The sequence below is a fragment of the Vigna radiata genome, chromosome 6, assembly GCF_000741045.1.
Source record: "Vigna radiata var. radiata cultivar VC1973A chromosome 6, Vradiata_ver6, whole genome shotgun sequence".
Taxonomy (NCBI): Eukaryota; Viridiplantae; Streptophyta; class Magnoliopsida; order Fabales; family Fabaceae; genus Vigna; species Vigna radiata.
Genome location: NC_028356.1, coordinates 7,257,253 through 7,272,527, shown reverse-complemented (window position 1 = coordinate 7,272,527; position 15,275 = coordinate 7,257,253). Strand labels below are relative to the sequence as shown.

Below are 15,275 nucleotides of genomic sequence, written 5' to 3'. Positions count from 1 at the left end.
TCTTAATGCAAATGTTGTGTTTAAATATCAAAGGGATTAATATTTTCACATAAAGATTTAGAACTTGCCTCTAATAGATTAGGGCTTGTATTCTTATGATGTAAGTGCTTGAGTATGATAGAGATATATTGTGTAAATGATTGTACAGAGTTTGGTTTATGAAATCCAACCCTAATGAGTTTTTACCCTTATAATTTTATAACTTTAAAAATCAGTAATCTTATTCGTTGTCAACTTGTCTTGAATCAACCAATGTTCATATTCACCACTTAAATTAGTAATTAATAATATTTAGCTAAATAAACACAAATCTCTTGAGAAAATGATATTTAGACTTATGATTTTTACTGCTTGTATGAGTTGGTATACTTGTGAGAGAGTTAACAATCCTTCAAATCCTTTTTTCCTCTTGTTAGAGGTATCAAAAAATGGGAAGAAATTGTTTAAGAGATGAAGAGTTATTATGAGACCAAAGGATAACAAGGTCAATTACTACCAGATAATCGAGGACTGAACTTAAGGGCAATCGATAGATCAAAAGTTAACATTACGAGGATCAAGGATCAAGAGCTCATATCTTATAGAAGCATGAAAATGGTGTTAGTGAAGGACAACTTTGTTAGGATACAAACAAAAGTCTTACATTGGATAAAACAATAGATGGACACGAGTTTATATACGATAAGATACCTCCATTGGTAAGAGGTCTTTTGGAGTAATATTAAAAGCAAATCCATGAAGGCTTGGCCTAGAGCAGACAATGACTTGTTTTGTTGACTTGCATAGACGAGTTCCTATATCCAAAGTTGTCCATTTCTTATGTGGGTTGAAGTAGTGTTGTATATCTATGGTTAACCCTCTCTCAAAAACCCCCTTGTTTTAAGCTACATGGATTCCCTCCCAATCCTAATTCCCAATTGAGTTTAAGTCAAAATCTTCTCAGACACAGTCTGATACCATTCAAGTTTCTGATGCTGATGTAGCTCTGAATCTTGACCACTTCAACTATATTCTTGTTCACTTCTATTTCGAATTCATTTCTCTTTTTGGGACAACTTCCTATATGTGCCATTTAGGCATCTCTTGCTCACTCTTCAGAGACAATAGACAATTCTTATGGTCCTTCCCGATCACGGTTTTAAAAAACACTACTCAACCATAATTTTAGCCATAACATCAGTGTTTTTTTTTTTTAAAGTTAACGAGATAGTAATTGTGACCAGGTACAACCACATTCATCCATGATTTCCTGCAATATTAAGAAATAAAACAAAATAGCAAGAGGAGTATCAAATTATTCAAGGGTAACTCAAAATCTTCGTTATCACCTTTCCATTTCTTTTAATTTAATGGTTATGGTGAGTTACTCTAATTTAAAACCTTTTTCACAAAAGTAAGTATTGTAAGAATTGGCTGAATTCAAGTTTTGTGAGTAATACATAATGTTCGTACCTTATTTTAAATTAAATGTTGTTTTCACTTCTGCGTCCTTTTAACTTGAAGACCTGAAGTTTTTAATAAGATTGGGAAAGGCAACATTCAAGATGAACTCCATGTTCTTCTGAGTGGTTCCACCATATTAGCACTCAAGACTTGTCCATTTAAGTTATCAATAATAAACAATAAATACATTATAATATCGTACAAGAATCCTGCATTTGCAATCTATTTTCAACTTTACGCTATAGCTAAATAGAATAGTATGCTTGATTTAATCTATACTAGTTGTAGGTGACTGTAGCAGGTTTTACCTTCATATTTTTAAGAAACATAAATCAGAATCACCTACTATAATATCATTATTTCTTGCTAATGTAGAGAATCAGTTTGCTATTTTTGGTTTGATGATGCTTGAGAACTAGTTATAACAGACTTTTTTACACCAAAAGGTGTCAATCATCTGTTCTCCTGATAGAAAGGCTTCAGAAAAAGTTTGTAGCTGAATAAAACCATCAGCATCTCCTTAAAGTGGCCATAGCTTGGTCATTGAATGAAAACTTTCAATCATATGTTCAATCTCATTTTGTGGATTTCGTGTCTATACTGTTGCCTTCATCACCAAATAAACAGTGTAGACACGAAATCCAAATGGCAACAGTTTGAACAAGTTTCCATTTGAGTTTCTTTATTAAAAAGAGCTAGAGTACAATGCCTTGATGCTATTCATCACACTTGCATTTAGAAGAACTTCTTGACCACAAAGATCCCTCACCCGTTTACTATATTTCCTCTTCTATGAGCTACAACAGTTACCGAAGACCCAATATCGTAATTCCGATTACCTCGACTATGCCAAACTAACTGTTCCATACATATCCTTCTTCTGTAAAGTTTCCACAGAATTTGAACCTCAATTTTATGCTCAAACAGTCAAGTTTGCACATTACAGAGGAATTGCAACAACTAGTATTATTCCACTTCCACTTGATAAACACACAATTGGTTGTAGATGTGTTTACAAAATTAAGCACAAGGCACATGGGTCTAAGGACTGATACATGGCCATTTGATAACAAATGAATTCACACAAGCTGGTTTGGATTTTACAAAAACATTTTCCTCTAGTGGCAAAAATTTCAACACTAGTGTCCTTTCATTGGTTGCAGTAAATGGCGCATTCTCAAGACAATGGTTCACCAAACACCAAGTTTACGACAACTTTTCTGCAGCATTGTTCTGAAAGTTGGAATCAGAAAAAAAATGATGGTCCTCAAGTTCATTTTTAAGTCTCACTGCAAGCTTTCGGACAATTGAAATACCTTTTGGGGCTTCAAGTAGGAGGGACCAGCAAAACCATTCTCGTCTCAAAAAGCAAATAAGCCCTCTTTTTACTCGAGATACTGATTTATTGGATGAAGACCTCTGCCACCACCAACAAACCCCAATCTAAAATTAACACAGCTTTTATGGATGCATAAACATCTTATTGGCAGCTTTAACTGACAATATCAAGACCACACATTAGCTATGCTGTGCATAAACTGAGTCCAGTTGTCTCACAACCTCGCACTACTCGCTTTGATGTGGCTCATCAGCTGCTGCAATACATCAAAAAGCACCCCTCCCCTGGTCAAGGAATTCTATTTTCTGCTATGTCCAGTCTTCATTTACAGTCTTCTGCTAATTTTGACTGGGAAATTTGTCCTTATCTTATACAAGGAAATCTGCAATTGGGTTTTGGTGTCTTCATTGAGGATTCTCTAGTTTCTTGGAAGCCCAAAAGCATACCACCATATGTAGATGCTCTGCTGAAGCTGAGTATAGTCACTGGCTGAAGTTGCTTTGCTAGTGAACTAACATGGTTCTCACAAAGCTTCTACCAAAATCCTCACTCTAACTGTTATTAGAACATCTTCCTCCCGTATTGAGGGGAGTATTACACTTAAGATACTTAGTTGAAATTCGTTAGAACTGTTAATATAGTAGTTCATTTTAAACATCTGTTATTTGCATCTATAAGCCTATTTTTTATATCAGTCAGTCAGTCAATCAATGAGAATAATTTTCTTTCATCCTTTTCATTCTTTTGGATTCAATAACTTGCTGCCACAACCTGCCCTAGCCAAACCAGAAAATGGGACAGAAAATCTAAGTTATTGTGTATCAGAGGCAGCTCTTAGAAACGAACCAAGAAATGTCAACAATTGAAAACATTTGTGGTTATTAACCATTTTTTTTTTAATTTCCAATTTGGTATGTTTCATCTTAACTATCGTAATACAAACATACCATGTCTGTGTTGGCCACAAAGGAAACAACGTTGAAGAGTGGAATTTTACCAGTCAATTCAAGTAGCCTTGATCAGTTCCAAGATGATACCAGGAAAATATCCGTCATTACTAGAACCCAAATCAAATTTATCCACCACAATAAAATATAGCAACTTTCATGACTTTTAATCCTAAGTAAAGGAGATAAATAGTACTACTAATTTAGATCGATTCAGTTGTCAATATTAATCCAGAATAAAAACTGAAGACTAGAACACATAGAAGCTCAATAATTACAGTGAAGGAAAGACATGATTTATATAACAAGCACAGAAGCTCCAAAATTGTCCTCCCGGAGCCCTTATACAATTAGAAACATACAAAGCAAAATACCAAAGCAAGATTCCTAAGAGAAAACTGAAAATGAAACTAAAAGGAAACCCAACAAGTCTAGTAACGAATCTGGCAATCTTGGCCCCTTGCATGCATGTCTTACTGTACAACAACATAACAATAAAGCAGACAACTCAAGGCCGGAACTGTACCAAATTACGTCCTTCAAAGTTTCAAAGTCAAATCTGGTGTTGAGTTCTCTATGTCTACAGGTGGATTGACCCCAGTAAAACTCAAATCCGAACTTCCAGTCAGTATGAAATTCTGATGACTATCACCTGCCTCGACAACCTGACGAAAACTACCCGGCCACAACAAATCTGACTCATCATCCTCCAAGAATATTGGGATGCCAACATACCCTTGATCAAATCTTGCGTTGCTTTTTATCTCAGGAGGCCTCATTGTTGGTGAGAAACCATGGTGCAGTGAAGAGTGTGCCTTTACTCCTAAGGACCTAAAGGAACCATGCAGAGGGAGAGATGCTAGACTGGCATACCTTTCAGAGAAAAATCCCATTCTTAAAGCCCTTTTTGCTAATGTTCTTTCTCTCTTGTGGGCATTCTGGTGTCCACCAAGAGCCTGAGAGCTGAAAAATTTGCGCTTACAGTAATTGCAAGAGAAGACTCGTGATATGGTCGCTGCTGTGGTTTGAGAAGCAGGTTCATTGCTGCTCTCGCTAGTGCTTGAGAATGAGAATCCTATTGAATCTCTTCCCCCTGGCTCACTGTTCTTGAAGTTGAGAGTTAAGTCAAGTGAAATAGCATCTGAATTAGGATGACTCCCAATTGGATTTGTGGTGTGGGAAATGTTAGTGAGGCTGTCACTACAAGGACCTATAGAGGTTTCTTGAATAGAAACATTGGAAGCAACCTGGCTGCTAACTTCAGATTCATATTCTGCATGTGCCTCAACTTCAAGATCAAAGTTTGGTTTCATGATGTAGCTGTGCTCAAGTTAGAAGCTAATTTAACAAATAGGAGTGGGAGTTAACCACCAGATTATCCAGAATGAAATCTATTTCTGAGCTTGCTCTGGGATATTTACTTTATCCTGCAATTAGTTAAGCCAAGAAAATCAATCAGCTCATTAAGCAATCATAACAAAAATCTTGAATCAATACTGATACTATGAAAGATGACTAGATACTCATCCAAGTACCGTGTTTTATGTTTCCTATGGCTTAAAAATGAACTTTCCCAGCTCGAAAAGCATTTCTAGTTGGTGCTTGTTTGTTTCATTATATGTTTGGCCAGCCAAATGGGAGATTGGAAGCTATTGGTAACTACAAATGGGTTTCGTAGCAGTGATCGTAACTCTACTCAAATCTGCTAGCAAAACCATGATTTAATTGCATTTTCTGAATCTGTTATGACATATTCGGTTGCAAAAATGTAATGTTTAAAAACTACTACTATTTTCAACACAAAAATCCAACCATCCTATATTCTAGCTATCTAGACTTGCCTACTGAAAATTCATATAAACAAGAATGCTGAGTGCTTAAAAGGAAACATTCAAAGCCATCCCATTTACGAAAGTAAGATCGAATATTTGAAATTAGGGTGAAATCAGATTGTAGAATACAATTCTAAAATCTTTAGCAAGGAACTCATACTGTCTGAATCTTCACATATGCTTGTTGTAAGTGATTAGCAAGGACATGCCATGAAGTTCATGAATTATTAATTAGCCAATATCAGTGTTTTTACATTTCATCATGGCGAAAAGTATCATCAAAATCCTGTAATTGTTAACTATAATTAGTAATATACTATATCTATTTTGAAATCAATGTTGAATCTAGTATGGAGATTCTTTCTTATTATATATTTCCAAAGACTCATTGACCAAGGAGATTGAACTTTATGAGTGTCTCCTGATGAAAGAGAGAGAGGACAAAGCACCCAGAAAAAACATGAACACCATCAGTTTGTAATAGCAAGTCAAAGCTTGGAGACAGTAAGACCGTCATTCAGCACACAAAACAGAGACAAAGAAAAGCATTAATATGGAGATCCAACAACATCTACATATCGAAAACAAAGAACTGCATGAAGATGCTTGTTTCATCTTAGTCCCTCTCAATTTTAGAACTAAATCTACCTTGACTTCCATTCTTTATAAACAAACACCCAGTTTAGCAACAAAGAAAGCCTACTTATGACAGTTTAGAGAGGAAAATTACTCTGGAGGCTTGGCTAGAGAGGCAGATTTTGGTGGAGGCAAAACGGGGCAGGCACTGATGCGATGACACAAAGTTTGAAGGTAAAATCCACATACCATTTCCTTTATTCAGTGATTCAGAGTTATCTAAACCCAAGAAAGAGTTGAGAGAAGCAAAAGTGAAAACCAAAGTAAGACAAGCAGTACTTACTTAAGTACATAGATGAGAGTGCAAGAAGGTTGGTTGCATACCCTCTCAAATTTCAAGATCAAATGAAAGTGGCCTGCTTCTGAAATCACCTAAAAACTGCTTTGAAATCGGAGACATCTGTTTCCAGTGTAGCTTTCCTAGCTATGACTGTTTATGAGAAGACAAAATTGGTCATTGAGTTTTCTATGTTTCTGAAACACTAATAGAGGGTAAGGTGTGGGCTTAGATATTTTTTTCTTTTTTATTTAACAAGTTTAACTGAAAAGGAATAAAAAGCAAAGAAGGAGTAAATGGGGAGAGAGAGACATAGAGATGGTGGGTATTGATGTTTAATTATGGGAAAGAACAGGTAAGAAAGAAGTGGAGAGTTAGGGAACAGAGAAGTCAGAGGAAGAAAATGAGGTTTTGGGATATATAAAAAGAGAGTGGGAGATATGATCAAATTAATAATGTGCTCTAATTTTTATTTATTTTTCTTTAAGTAAATAGTCTATGAAACGGTGCTTGTAAATTGTTATCTCATTACAACTTGCCATAAATGAAAATTTTGTCCATGACTGTGCAAAAAAGTTTATGCTAAGAACAACATATAAAAATCTAAACTTTTTTGTTTTGCTTCTGCAAAAATTTAGACTTTTCTGAGAAAGCTAACAAGTGAGAAGCAGTTACAAAGTTGAAAGTAGAAGTAGGTTGATGAGGAAGAACCGAAAAACAGGCCAACAACAGTGTAGTCATTATTCCCACCAAAGATTCTGAAGCCTCTAGCTTTCTTTCTCTCTCCATCTTCACCACTTCAAAAGTGTTTGTTTCAGATAACACCAATGCATGGGGTCAGATTTCAAAGTTTCATGTTTGGTTCCATCTAGCATAACTACTCTTCCCATCCTATTCGGACCATTCATATATTATTCATGATCCCATGTACTATGATATGACATCATATGTTTCTTAACAACTCCACTCACAATAAATAATGCAACTCCTGTCCTTCACTTCCCAACAACCCTTTTTAACATAGTATTTATGAATTATGTCTGTTTTTTTTTTCTTTCTAAATTCCATCTCTGCTCCTTCAACTTGCTTTTGGGTTTTAGATACAATTATAAAGAGACACCAATCAAAGCATCTTGTTATTAATTTATTCACTTAGAAGACGGTTTGGGTTTGTTTCTCACGAGCACCTTAGAACAGACATAACTTGTGTCCGTTTTCATTTATATCAGAATTGAAATTTCATTTAATAATTTACGTGGAATTTGTATTAAAAGATTGACAAATGCTGCTATCTATTGCTTTTGAGTATGCTTCATCATATTTGGGAAAGAGATAAAGTTCTTCCATATCTCAAGATTCCTAAAATTTATGGGATTTAATTGTATAATCATGACATGGATGTCATGATATGAATGTATGATATTGTTGTATTCAAGAGTTTAGTAAATCATTTGAGTATGGAAGAATTTAGTAAAACCTTTAAGCTAAGATTCATTGTCAATGTATTATCTTTCTGAAGTGTAGTCTTTATTTTATATTAACGGTTTCTTCTTTATAGTTGTAATTATGTCTCTGTATAATCATAATTTTTTTACTATTATTATGTATTTATTATGATAATTTTCTTTTTTTAGTGTTGAATATAGTAAAAATTATGTGTGAGATTAATTTTTTTTTCTGTTGAATACAAGAAATTAATCTCACACATAAATATTCAACATAAAAAAAAATAAAAGCTTGGATGCTCGACCTAATGAATAGTTATAAAAGATAATTACTTTTGTCGTGCTATTCAGAATGTATATTGTAGAGTTTGTAAGAACTTCCTTTGTTTAAGAGTAATCATTTAGCTTTGAAAGTTCTTGTTATTTAAAGATAAAAGCACAAGTGCAAGTTTTGTAAGAGAAGCATTTAGGCAAAAAAAGAGATAATTGAACAAATATTTTTATATTGTTCACTCCAATTGAGCTACATCCAGTCTCCTCCAGAGAGGGTTCTACTATAATATTCAACAAGATTACAACTGAGTATTTGCGTCACTCCTGGTTTCCACAATAGTACCCACAGTTAGCGAATAACCATATGTTACCCTAAACTTGAATGAGTATTCACACCACTCCTGGTACTAAGTAACCTTGCCTAGATTTCCTTTAACTCAACAAAGTTCTATAAGTGTTTTAATTGTCTTTAGAATTGCCATTAAAGATTGCTTACAAGTGGTTTAGACTATTACTTTCGCAGAGAGGATGTGATTACGATATAATACAGTCTAAACACTTGCAGGTGTTTCTCTCTTTCTTACATTCACTAAGCAATTTTACAATGAAGCTCGAGAGTATTGTCTTTCTTCTTTTCTGCTCTTTTTCTGCTCAGATATTTTCTTTTTCATGAGCTCTTTTTATGCGCTTCTCAAAGGATGAATATTTCTTTGTATGTTATTCTCTTGATTCTTCACTTCAAAGATCTTCTATTTAAAGGCTTTTAGGATAAGTGTTCATAGACTAAGCTCTTGGCCTTGACTCTTGTGTTTTCTCTTTCTTCGTGTACAGCAGCCTGTTGGATAATATCAACTTGTCAGAGCAGGCATACTTTTTCAGTACTTTGCTTGAAGTAGGTTGTATGTTCTTTTAGACACCGCTTCAAGTGAAGAACATTATGTGAATATCTTTTTTATCTCTAACGTCCACTTCTGATATTTTAATTTGAAGCTTGTGGATGCGTGTAGAGTAGGTTATCTACAAAGAATAGAGTAAATTGTGTATGCAACTAATATGTCTTTTCTAATTTTGTTGTTTTTGAACGTTGAGCATTTAACGTCATTTAGTGCTTGCTCAGAACAACAAAGTGTTTTTTGATTTCCTACCGTTAAGGTAGAGTTTGACAATTAAGCTTTTCTTCTAAGGATACCAAGCATTGAGTAAATACTTCATCGTTTAGACGAAGCAATGTTTTAGCTCATGGTATTGTTTAGACAAAGAAAACACTTCTTATGTTTTTGCCTTTTTAGACAGACAAGGTTTAACATTGTTTGTGTTTTACTTAGTGTTTTATGTTTTAGTCTTTTAGAGTGTTTTGTCAACGATATTGTCTTAATATTGTTTCATTTTCCCTAGAGTTAAATTGAATACCCTTTAGGTATGACAAACTTTACGCATTTAGCTTCAACTCTTTTAGACGCTTTTGACTTAATAGTCGTTTAACATTGAGTCTGGGTGTATCGACTTAGTTATTTTTCTATTTCCTAAAATCCTAACTATTTTCCTAAGTTTTTGTATTGGAGATTTTTTGTTATAAGTATTTGTTTTCTTTCTATGTTGTTTTCAAATTATTATTTCGTTTAATATATCTAGTTAAACTTTAAAATATGAGGGTCTTTATGTGCATAACACACCGTTCTTTCTTTGTTTCTTATATTTTCAATTATATTAATATCTCCTTTCTTTATTTGATTATGGTCTTTATCAATATTTATAATTAAATACCACAATCTTAATTGTAAGAATAAAATAGTATCGATCTATTTATTTTTATTAATCGAAGAAAATATATAAAAGATCCGACACTTAGAACATGTCTATATAAAAGATTGAGATTGCACTTTTAATTCAAAACTTAAAAAAAATAGTTTCTACGTCCTTTTATTTCTTATTATTTTGTTATTTTTATCCCATGACTTTCACCTAAAATTTCTAAGATGATATTGTGACTACCTAGGTTAATTTTATATTTATTCAAAAATACACATTTTAAAGTAATTCCAAGAGAGTAGAAAATACACATTAATGAATTTATACGTCTTTCTATTTCTAAATAACTCCATATAAAAGATCGAAACGTCACTTTCAATAAAAACTTTAAAATAACGAATTTGTACATCTTATTTTTATTTTTATTACGTATATGGCTTCCACCTAATATTGAATTTCTAACATGATATTGTGACTACCTATGATTATATCTAATCAAGTTAATTTTATATTATTCGAAAAATATACATTTTTTTTAAAAGTAATTCCAAGAGAGTAGAAATAGAGAATAAAGGATTTGTTAAGTTTAGTTATTGTACCCAAAGGATTACTAATATTATCGAAGAAAAATAAAGTAAAAGTTTTGTCTTGTTAGAAAGTATAGGAGTCGGAATGAAGTGATTGGACATGAAAATATAGCTAAACCAAGTGCCAAATGGAAGTGGAACATATATTGTTGTTTGTTCGGGTAAAAGGATAACAATTTGGACCATTACGTAGGATATAGGAAACCAAGTGGATATAATCGAGCCAAGAAAGGAATGAGATTGGAGGGTTTGCATTCCATGGCCTTCAATCTTCCATCATTAACATGACAGTTTTTAAAAGATAATGCTATGGTCCATTATTCCACGCACCAAATTATACAAACATAATGGCCATAGATCCAACATTTGCTCTTTTTCAACTACCAACCGCCCTTTTTCTTACCTTAATTTCATCTTTAATATCAACCACGCCACTTCTCATCCCTTGCTTGTGATGAGTATATGGGTCACACAAATCCATCATGCTACACTATCTAACACTATCATCACTCACAATCCTATATATCTTTCACAAAAGGGAAAGCTTCCACCTTCACTTCTTTAATATCACCCATGCCCTTAATATCATCATTTCAAATAATTAACATTTTTTACCCACACACACATGCAATTGTCTCACCACAACTTCTCTACAATTATTACGTCCACACCCACTACACTGCTTCAACTGCTAAAAGTAAAAACCTTTTATTTCAACACTTACTAACTTCTTATTATTTCACTTCACCTCAAAACCACATATATCAAGCAATGCTTTCTATTGGTTTCTTCTCTCTCAGTTCGAAATTCATGTTAAGAATGTAAGTGTGAGTCAAAGTCTCGTAGTGAATCAAAATGAGAAAGTAAAACACTCTATAAAGATAAAAAACTCATTATCTTAAAGTTTTGAGTATAAAGTAGTTGTTGAAAGTTCTATATAAAATCAATTTATAATATAAAAGTGAGGTGCAAAATCTCACCTTATTAACCGAGTTTATATCTCATTAATGTTTATGTATAGAAAGTGGAATGGAGCTTGATAAGTATTGCTATAAATTTAAACATTGTTTCTGTCAATTATTAAAATGGGGTTGGTGGTAGCATCAATTATCACGCGATGGACAAAGTAGAATAATACATAAAAGCTAGTTTTGTAATATATTTTTGGGGAGGCACTGTGCATACATATACATAAGGCATTGCTATTGGAGCATCATATGGATAATGGATCCAACATGGGATCTATTGTACGGGTACAATCACAACGGTACTCCGATGCAACAAAAAAAGAATCGATTGAGTTTTGGAAGAATATGCTTCCAACACATCGATATATGGTTTTAGAAATAATAATACCAAAGAATTTTAGTGTGTCTTGTCGGTGTTCCATTATTTCTTCTTTTTTTCTCTAACTTGGTAAAATAAATGCATATAAATACAACGACACTGTCTTCACACAGTTCTATGTTTAGCAGATGTCAAGGAACCACCTCGGTTTTGGTTTTAGTATTTTCAGATTAATTCCCTTGCATTGTGCTGAGCAATCGTACAATTTATATTGTAGTATAACAAACATTGCTTTTCAGTTTTCACAGCATATCAACCGTACTGATTTTGTGTTATGCCCTTTATCCTGATAATTAACACTAATGCTACTGTATGAATGATGAATAGGTAAATAGTCCAAAAGAAAAAAAGTGATGAATTTAGTTTGAGGTTGTCACTATTTAAGATTCCAATGGTTGAAACTGGAAAAAGGAAACAGGAAATGGTATCTTTGCAGAAGGATTACAGGAGATGATAAATCATAGGATCCCATCTGAAGTTAATGCAGAAGGTTCAGAGAGACAAAATTTGGCAGGAAGCTCTTGCCTTTTTCATAGCTCTATTTGGTGTCAGCAGCATACTTGAATGTGATCTTAAAAGCAACAACCATGCATAGGCCATAGAATAATATTTAAAACTAGAGGGGATGAGGTTAACCAAGAGCAATATGATGAATTTAATGGAGAAAGAATATAAGAGAGAAGCACTTGTCTAAAGGGCTGACAAGGCAGGGCTTATAAAGAAGTATACCTATCCTACAAAAAGTGCTTTATGAAGAATATATCTTGGCAAAATTGGATCCTGCATCATGCTTTTGGGTTGAACCAGCCAAAGTTAGACATAATAACCAATATTTTAATGGGGCATTAGAAACTTAAGCACATGTTCAAAGGGGATTAGTCTTTTAACACGCAAAAAGATAGAGAAAGTAGCTGAAGGTAGTGGAGAAATAAGGCCTATATGCTTCACAAATCAAAGCAAATTTTTCAATCACTTTAGGCACTAAAAAGAATTCCTAGGCTAGCGGAATGCCTACTAATTAGCCCATTAAGGCCTAAGCACATGTCCAAAGCAGGTCAGAGAGAGTGATCAACATAAACATTAAAAAACCTCATGGCAAATGCAACCTAGCCACGTATGTAGCATCCTTGTCCAATCAAAACCCGTTGAAGATAATAATAAAAAGTGAGATAGCAATAAACAATGCAATAGAACAGTACTTTTTTTTTTTTCTCTCAGGAAACTAACACAGGTATAAGACAGTGCAGAAGACAACATAATTTAATGAATCGTGTCTTTCAATCCTATTGTGTTTGCTTTTACCCTGTCACATAAATGGCACGTGACCAAGTGACACTCTACCTTTTGGTCATGGCAGTTAGAGACAAGTTCATCTTTCCGTCGTTTTGTTCATCTCCCAAGACGCCGCTCATAACCACATTAGCCTCCATAACTATTCAAAATCGGTCCCCCACTTAACATCACTAATTGCATACCTTAATCACACCACTGCTATCACCATTGCAGTAATGAAAATATACATAATAAGTACTCTAGTTGATAATTACACTCTACTACTACTACTACTACTACTACACATTACTATTATTATTATTATTTAAAGCAAATTCTTCCACTTGTCTTGTGACTTTTTAATATATTCTCATGCTTCCTCACTTTACAATTGTTTACCATAAACATGAAGGTAGTGCTGATTAGTTAGTGTCCACCAGAGACAAGGATTAGCCGCATATGCTCAATTTTGATAAGTATTCATACCAATACCTTTTCCTATGTACAAATTACTGTCAAACACATGCTCATGATTCCAATTTCCTCAACAGCTTGCCCAGTAAGCTTCTATAATCTTTAACTAACTTTTGCTGTGATCAACCCACTTAACTCGCATAGTTGAATTTCTGTACCAAACTAGTTTATTAGTCAGCCACAAATGCTACTTGCACGATTGGGCCTCAGACCTTTCACAAAAATACCAATGATTCTGTTGCTGAATTTAAAATGCATACCTCCACTCGAGTTTCTGGAATATGGCCAAGAAGTGCATATGTGATGATGCTAAGAATGAAGGGTTTAAAGTTGTTTTTGCTAGTTCATACATTCAAATCTTTGTTTTATATATATAGAAAACAAATCAGAGCTACTAAAAACTTCTTAATGCTTAATAAGACTTAAAATTGTTGTTAATAAAACTAGAGAAAAGGTCATATTTAATCCATGTTGATTCCACGTCATGTGGTAGAGTATGACCTTGCATCTCTACCCTTATCCTTGTTATCCCGTGGCTGGTATTGTCCAATTTATTTTCTATTAAGATTAAAAGGAAAAAAGAATGAAGTAACGAAGAAAAGGTCACGTTACAATCCAACTAGACTAAGGATCCTAAGAATTAAAATTAAATTTTGAAAGAGAAAAATAACAAGATAATGAAAATAATTCTCAGTGCTTGCATTGACAGAACATCGAGCCCTCTGATTATCAAGAACTATACCTTCAGAACCAGATACCTATAAATCTCTTTCGGTTTGAAGAAAAACTTTGTGCAGCACAAATTTAAAGTGGGAAGAATATTTGAACGAAATTTCCTATGACTAGTCGAGCCAAACTCTGTAAGATGAGTTTAAAAGTGAATTGGTAATAATATGTGTTGATTCATAAGTATAACAAATTTCTCTGAAGATTGTGTTGGGTCAGCACAGTGTGCCTAAACTCTTTAGATGAGGTCCAAAACAGACTTTGACAACAGAAAAATTTGTTCTTTTAACGTAATAATGTGTTGTTATGATGCATTTTTGGTTTGAAACACGTAAAGTTGCAGTAGATGTTAAGTTACTATTGTCAATCCAATCATTAAGAAACCAAAATCGATATTTGTTTGAGCAGCAAGAGAAATCCTACTTCAAAGGTCAATTTAATGAATATTGGACACTATGCCAGCTAGGGAAGCACTACAACAAGCAAGAGAAAGAGGTGGGCCAAAAGAAAATAACAACTATTATGTATGCAGAATGAAGCAACCACGACTATTGGGTTGGGCTACAAAACAAATACCAACGTTGTTGTCTGTGGAAATGTGTACGCATCCAGTTGCATTCCCGACCCATAAAACACCCTTCCTTTGCTGTTCTATGTTTCTGTCATCCTCACGCCACTAAAAACAGCTGTGTTTGTGTTTTAGGATTATGTCTGATTTTCAATGTTATAAAAAAATAGAAATAAATTTATTAACATAATAATTTCTGATTGTGTGTTTTAGTACGTAGGGTAGTTACACGTTGGAAAACTATTTTTGAGCTGAAGGTAAAGTACTTTATCCACATTACAATGTTTAGATATAGTGAATCTAGATGAATAATGAGTGGTAGATAATTTTAATAAAAATAATTGAGTCATATAGATTATT

At 33.7% G+C, this 15,275-nt stretch overlaps 1 protein-coding gene across 8 annotated transcripts; it reads right to left on the bottom strand.

Moving 5' to 3' along the window:
* Window positions 1-3,931: 3,931 nt before the first annotated feature.
* LOC106763020 (zinc finger protein 4) lies at window positions 3,932-7,390 on the bottom strand. 8 transcript variants are annotated; one of them, XM_014647173.2, is made up of 3 exons: window positions 6,481-7,001; window positions 6,292-6,416; window positions 3,932-5,156 (listed from the first exon to the last, which is right to left on the bottom strand). In XM_014647173.2, exon 3 carries the CDS (start codon window positions 5,040-5,042, stop codon window positions 4,269-4,271), a length of 774 nt encoding a protein of 257 aa, XP_014502659.1. In that variant the 5' UTR covers window positions 5,043-5,156; window positions 6,292-6,416; window positions 6,481-7,001; the 3' UTR covers window positions 3,932-4,268. The 8 variants fall into 8 exon arrangements, with proteins under 8 accessions (XP_014502659.1, XP_014502660.1, XP_022637730.1 ...); XM_014647174.2 differs by having other exon boundaries at window positions 6,522-7,001; XM_022782009.1 differs by lacking the exons at window positions 6,292-6,416; window positions 6,481-7,001 and adding an exon at window positions 7,150-7,390.
* Window positions 7,391-15,275: the final 7,885 nt, after the last annotated feature.

Coding starts and splice junctions, on each gene's coding strand:
- LOC106763020 (XM_022782009.1), bottom strand. CDS start 5,042: ATGAAACCAAACTTTGATCTTGAAGTTGAGGCACATGCAGAATATGAA.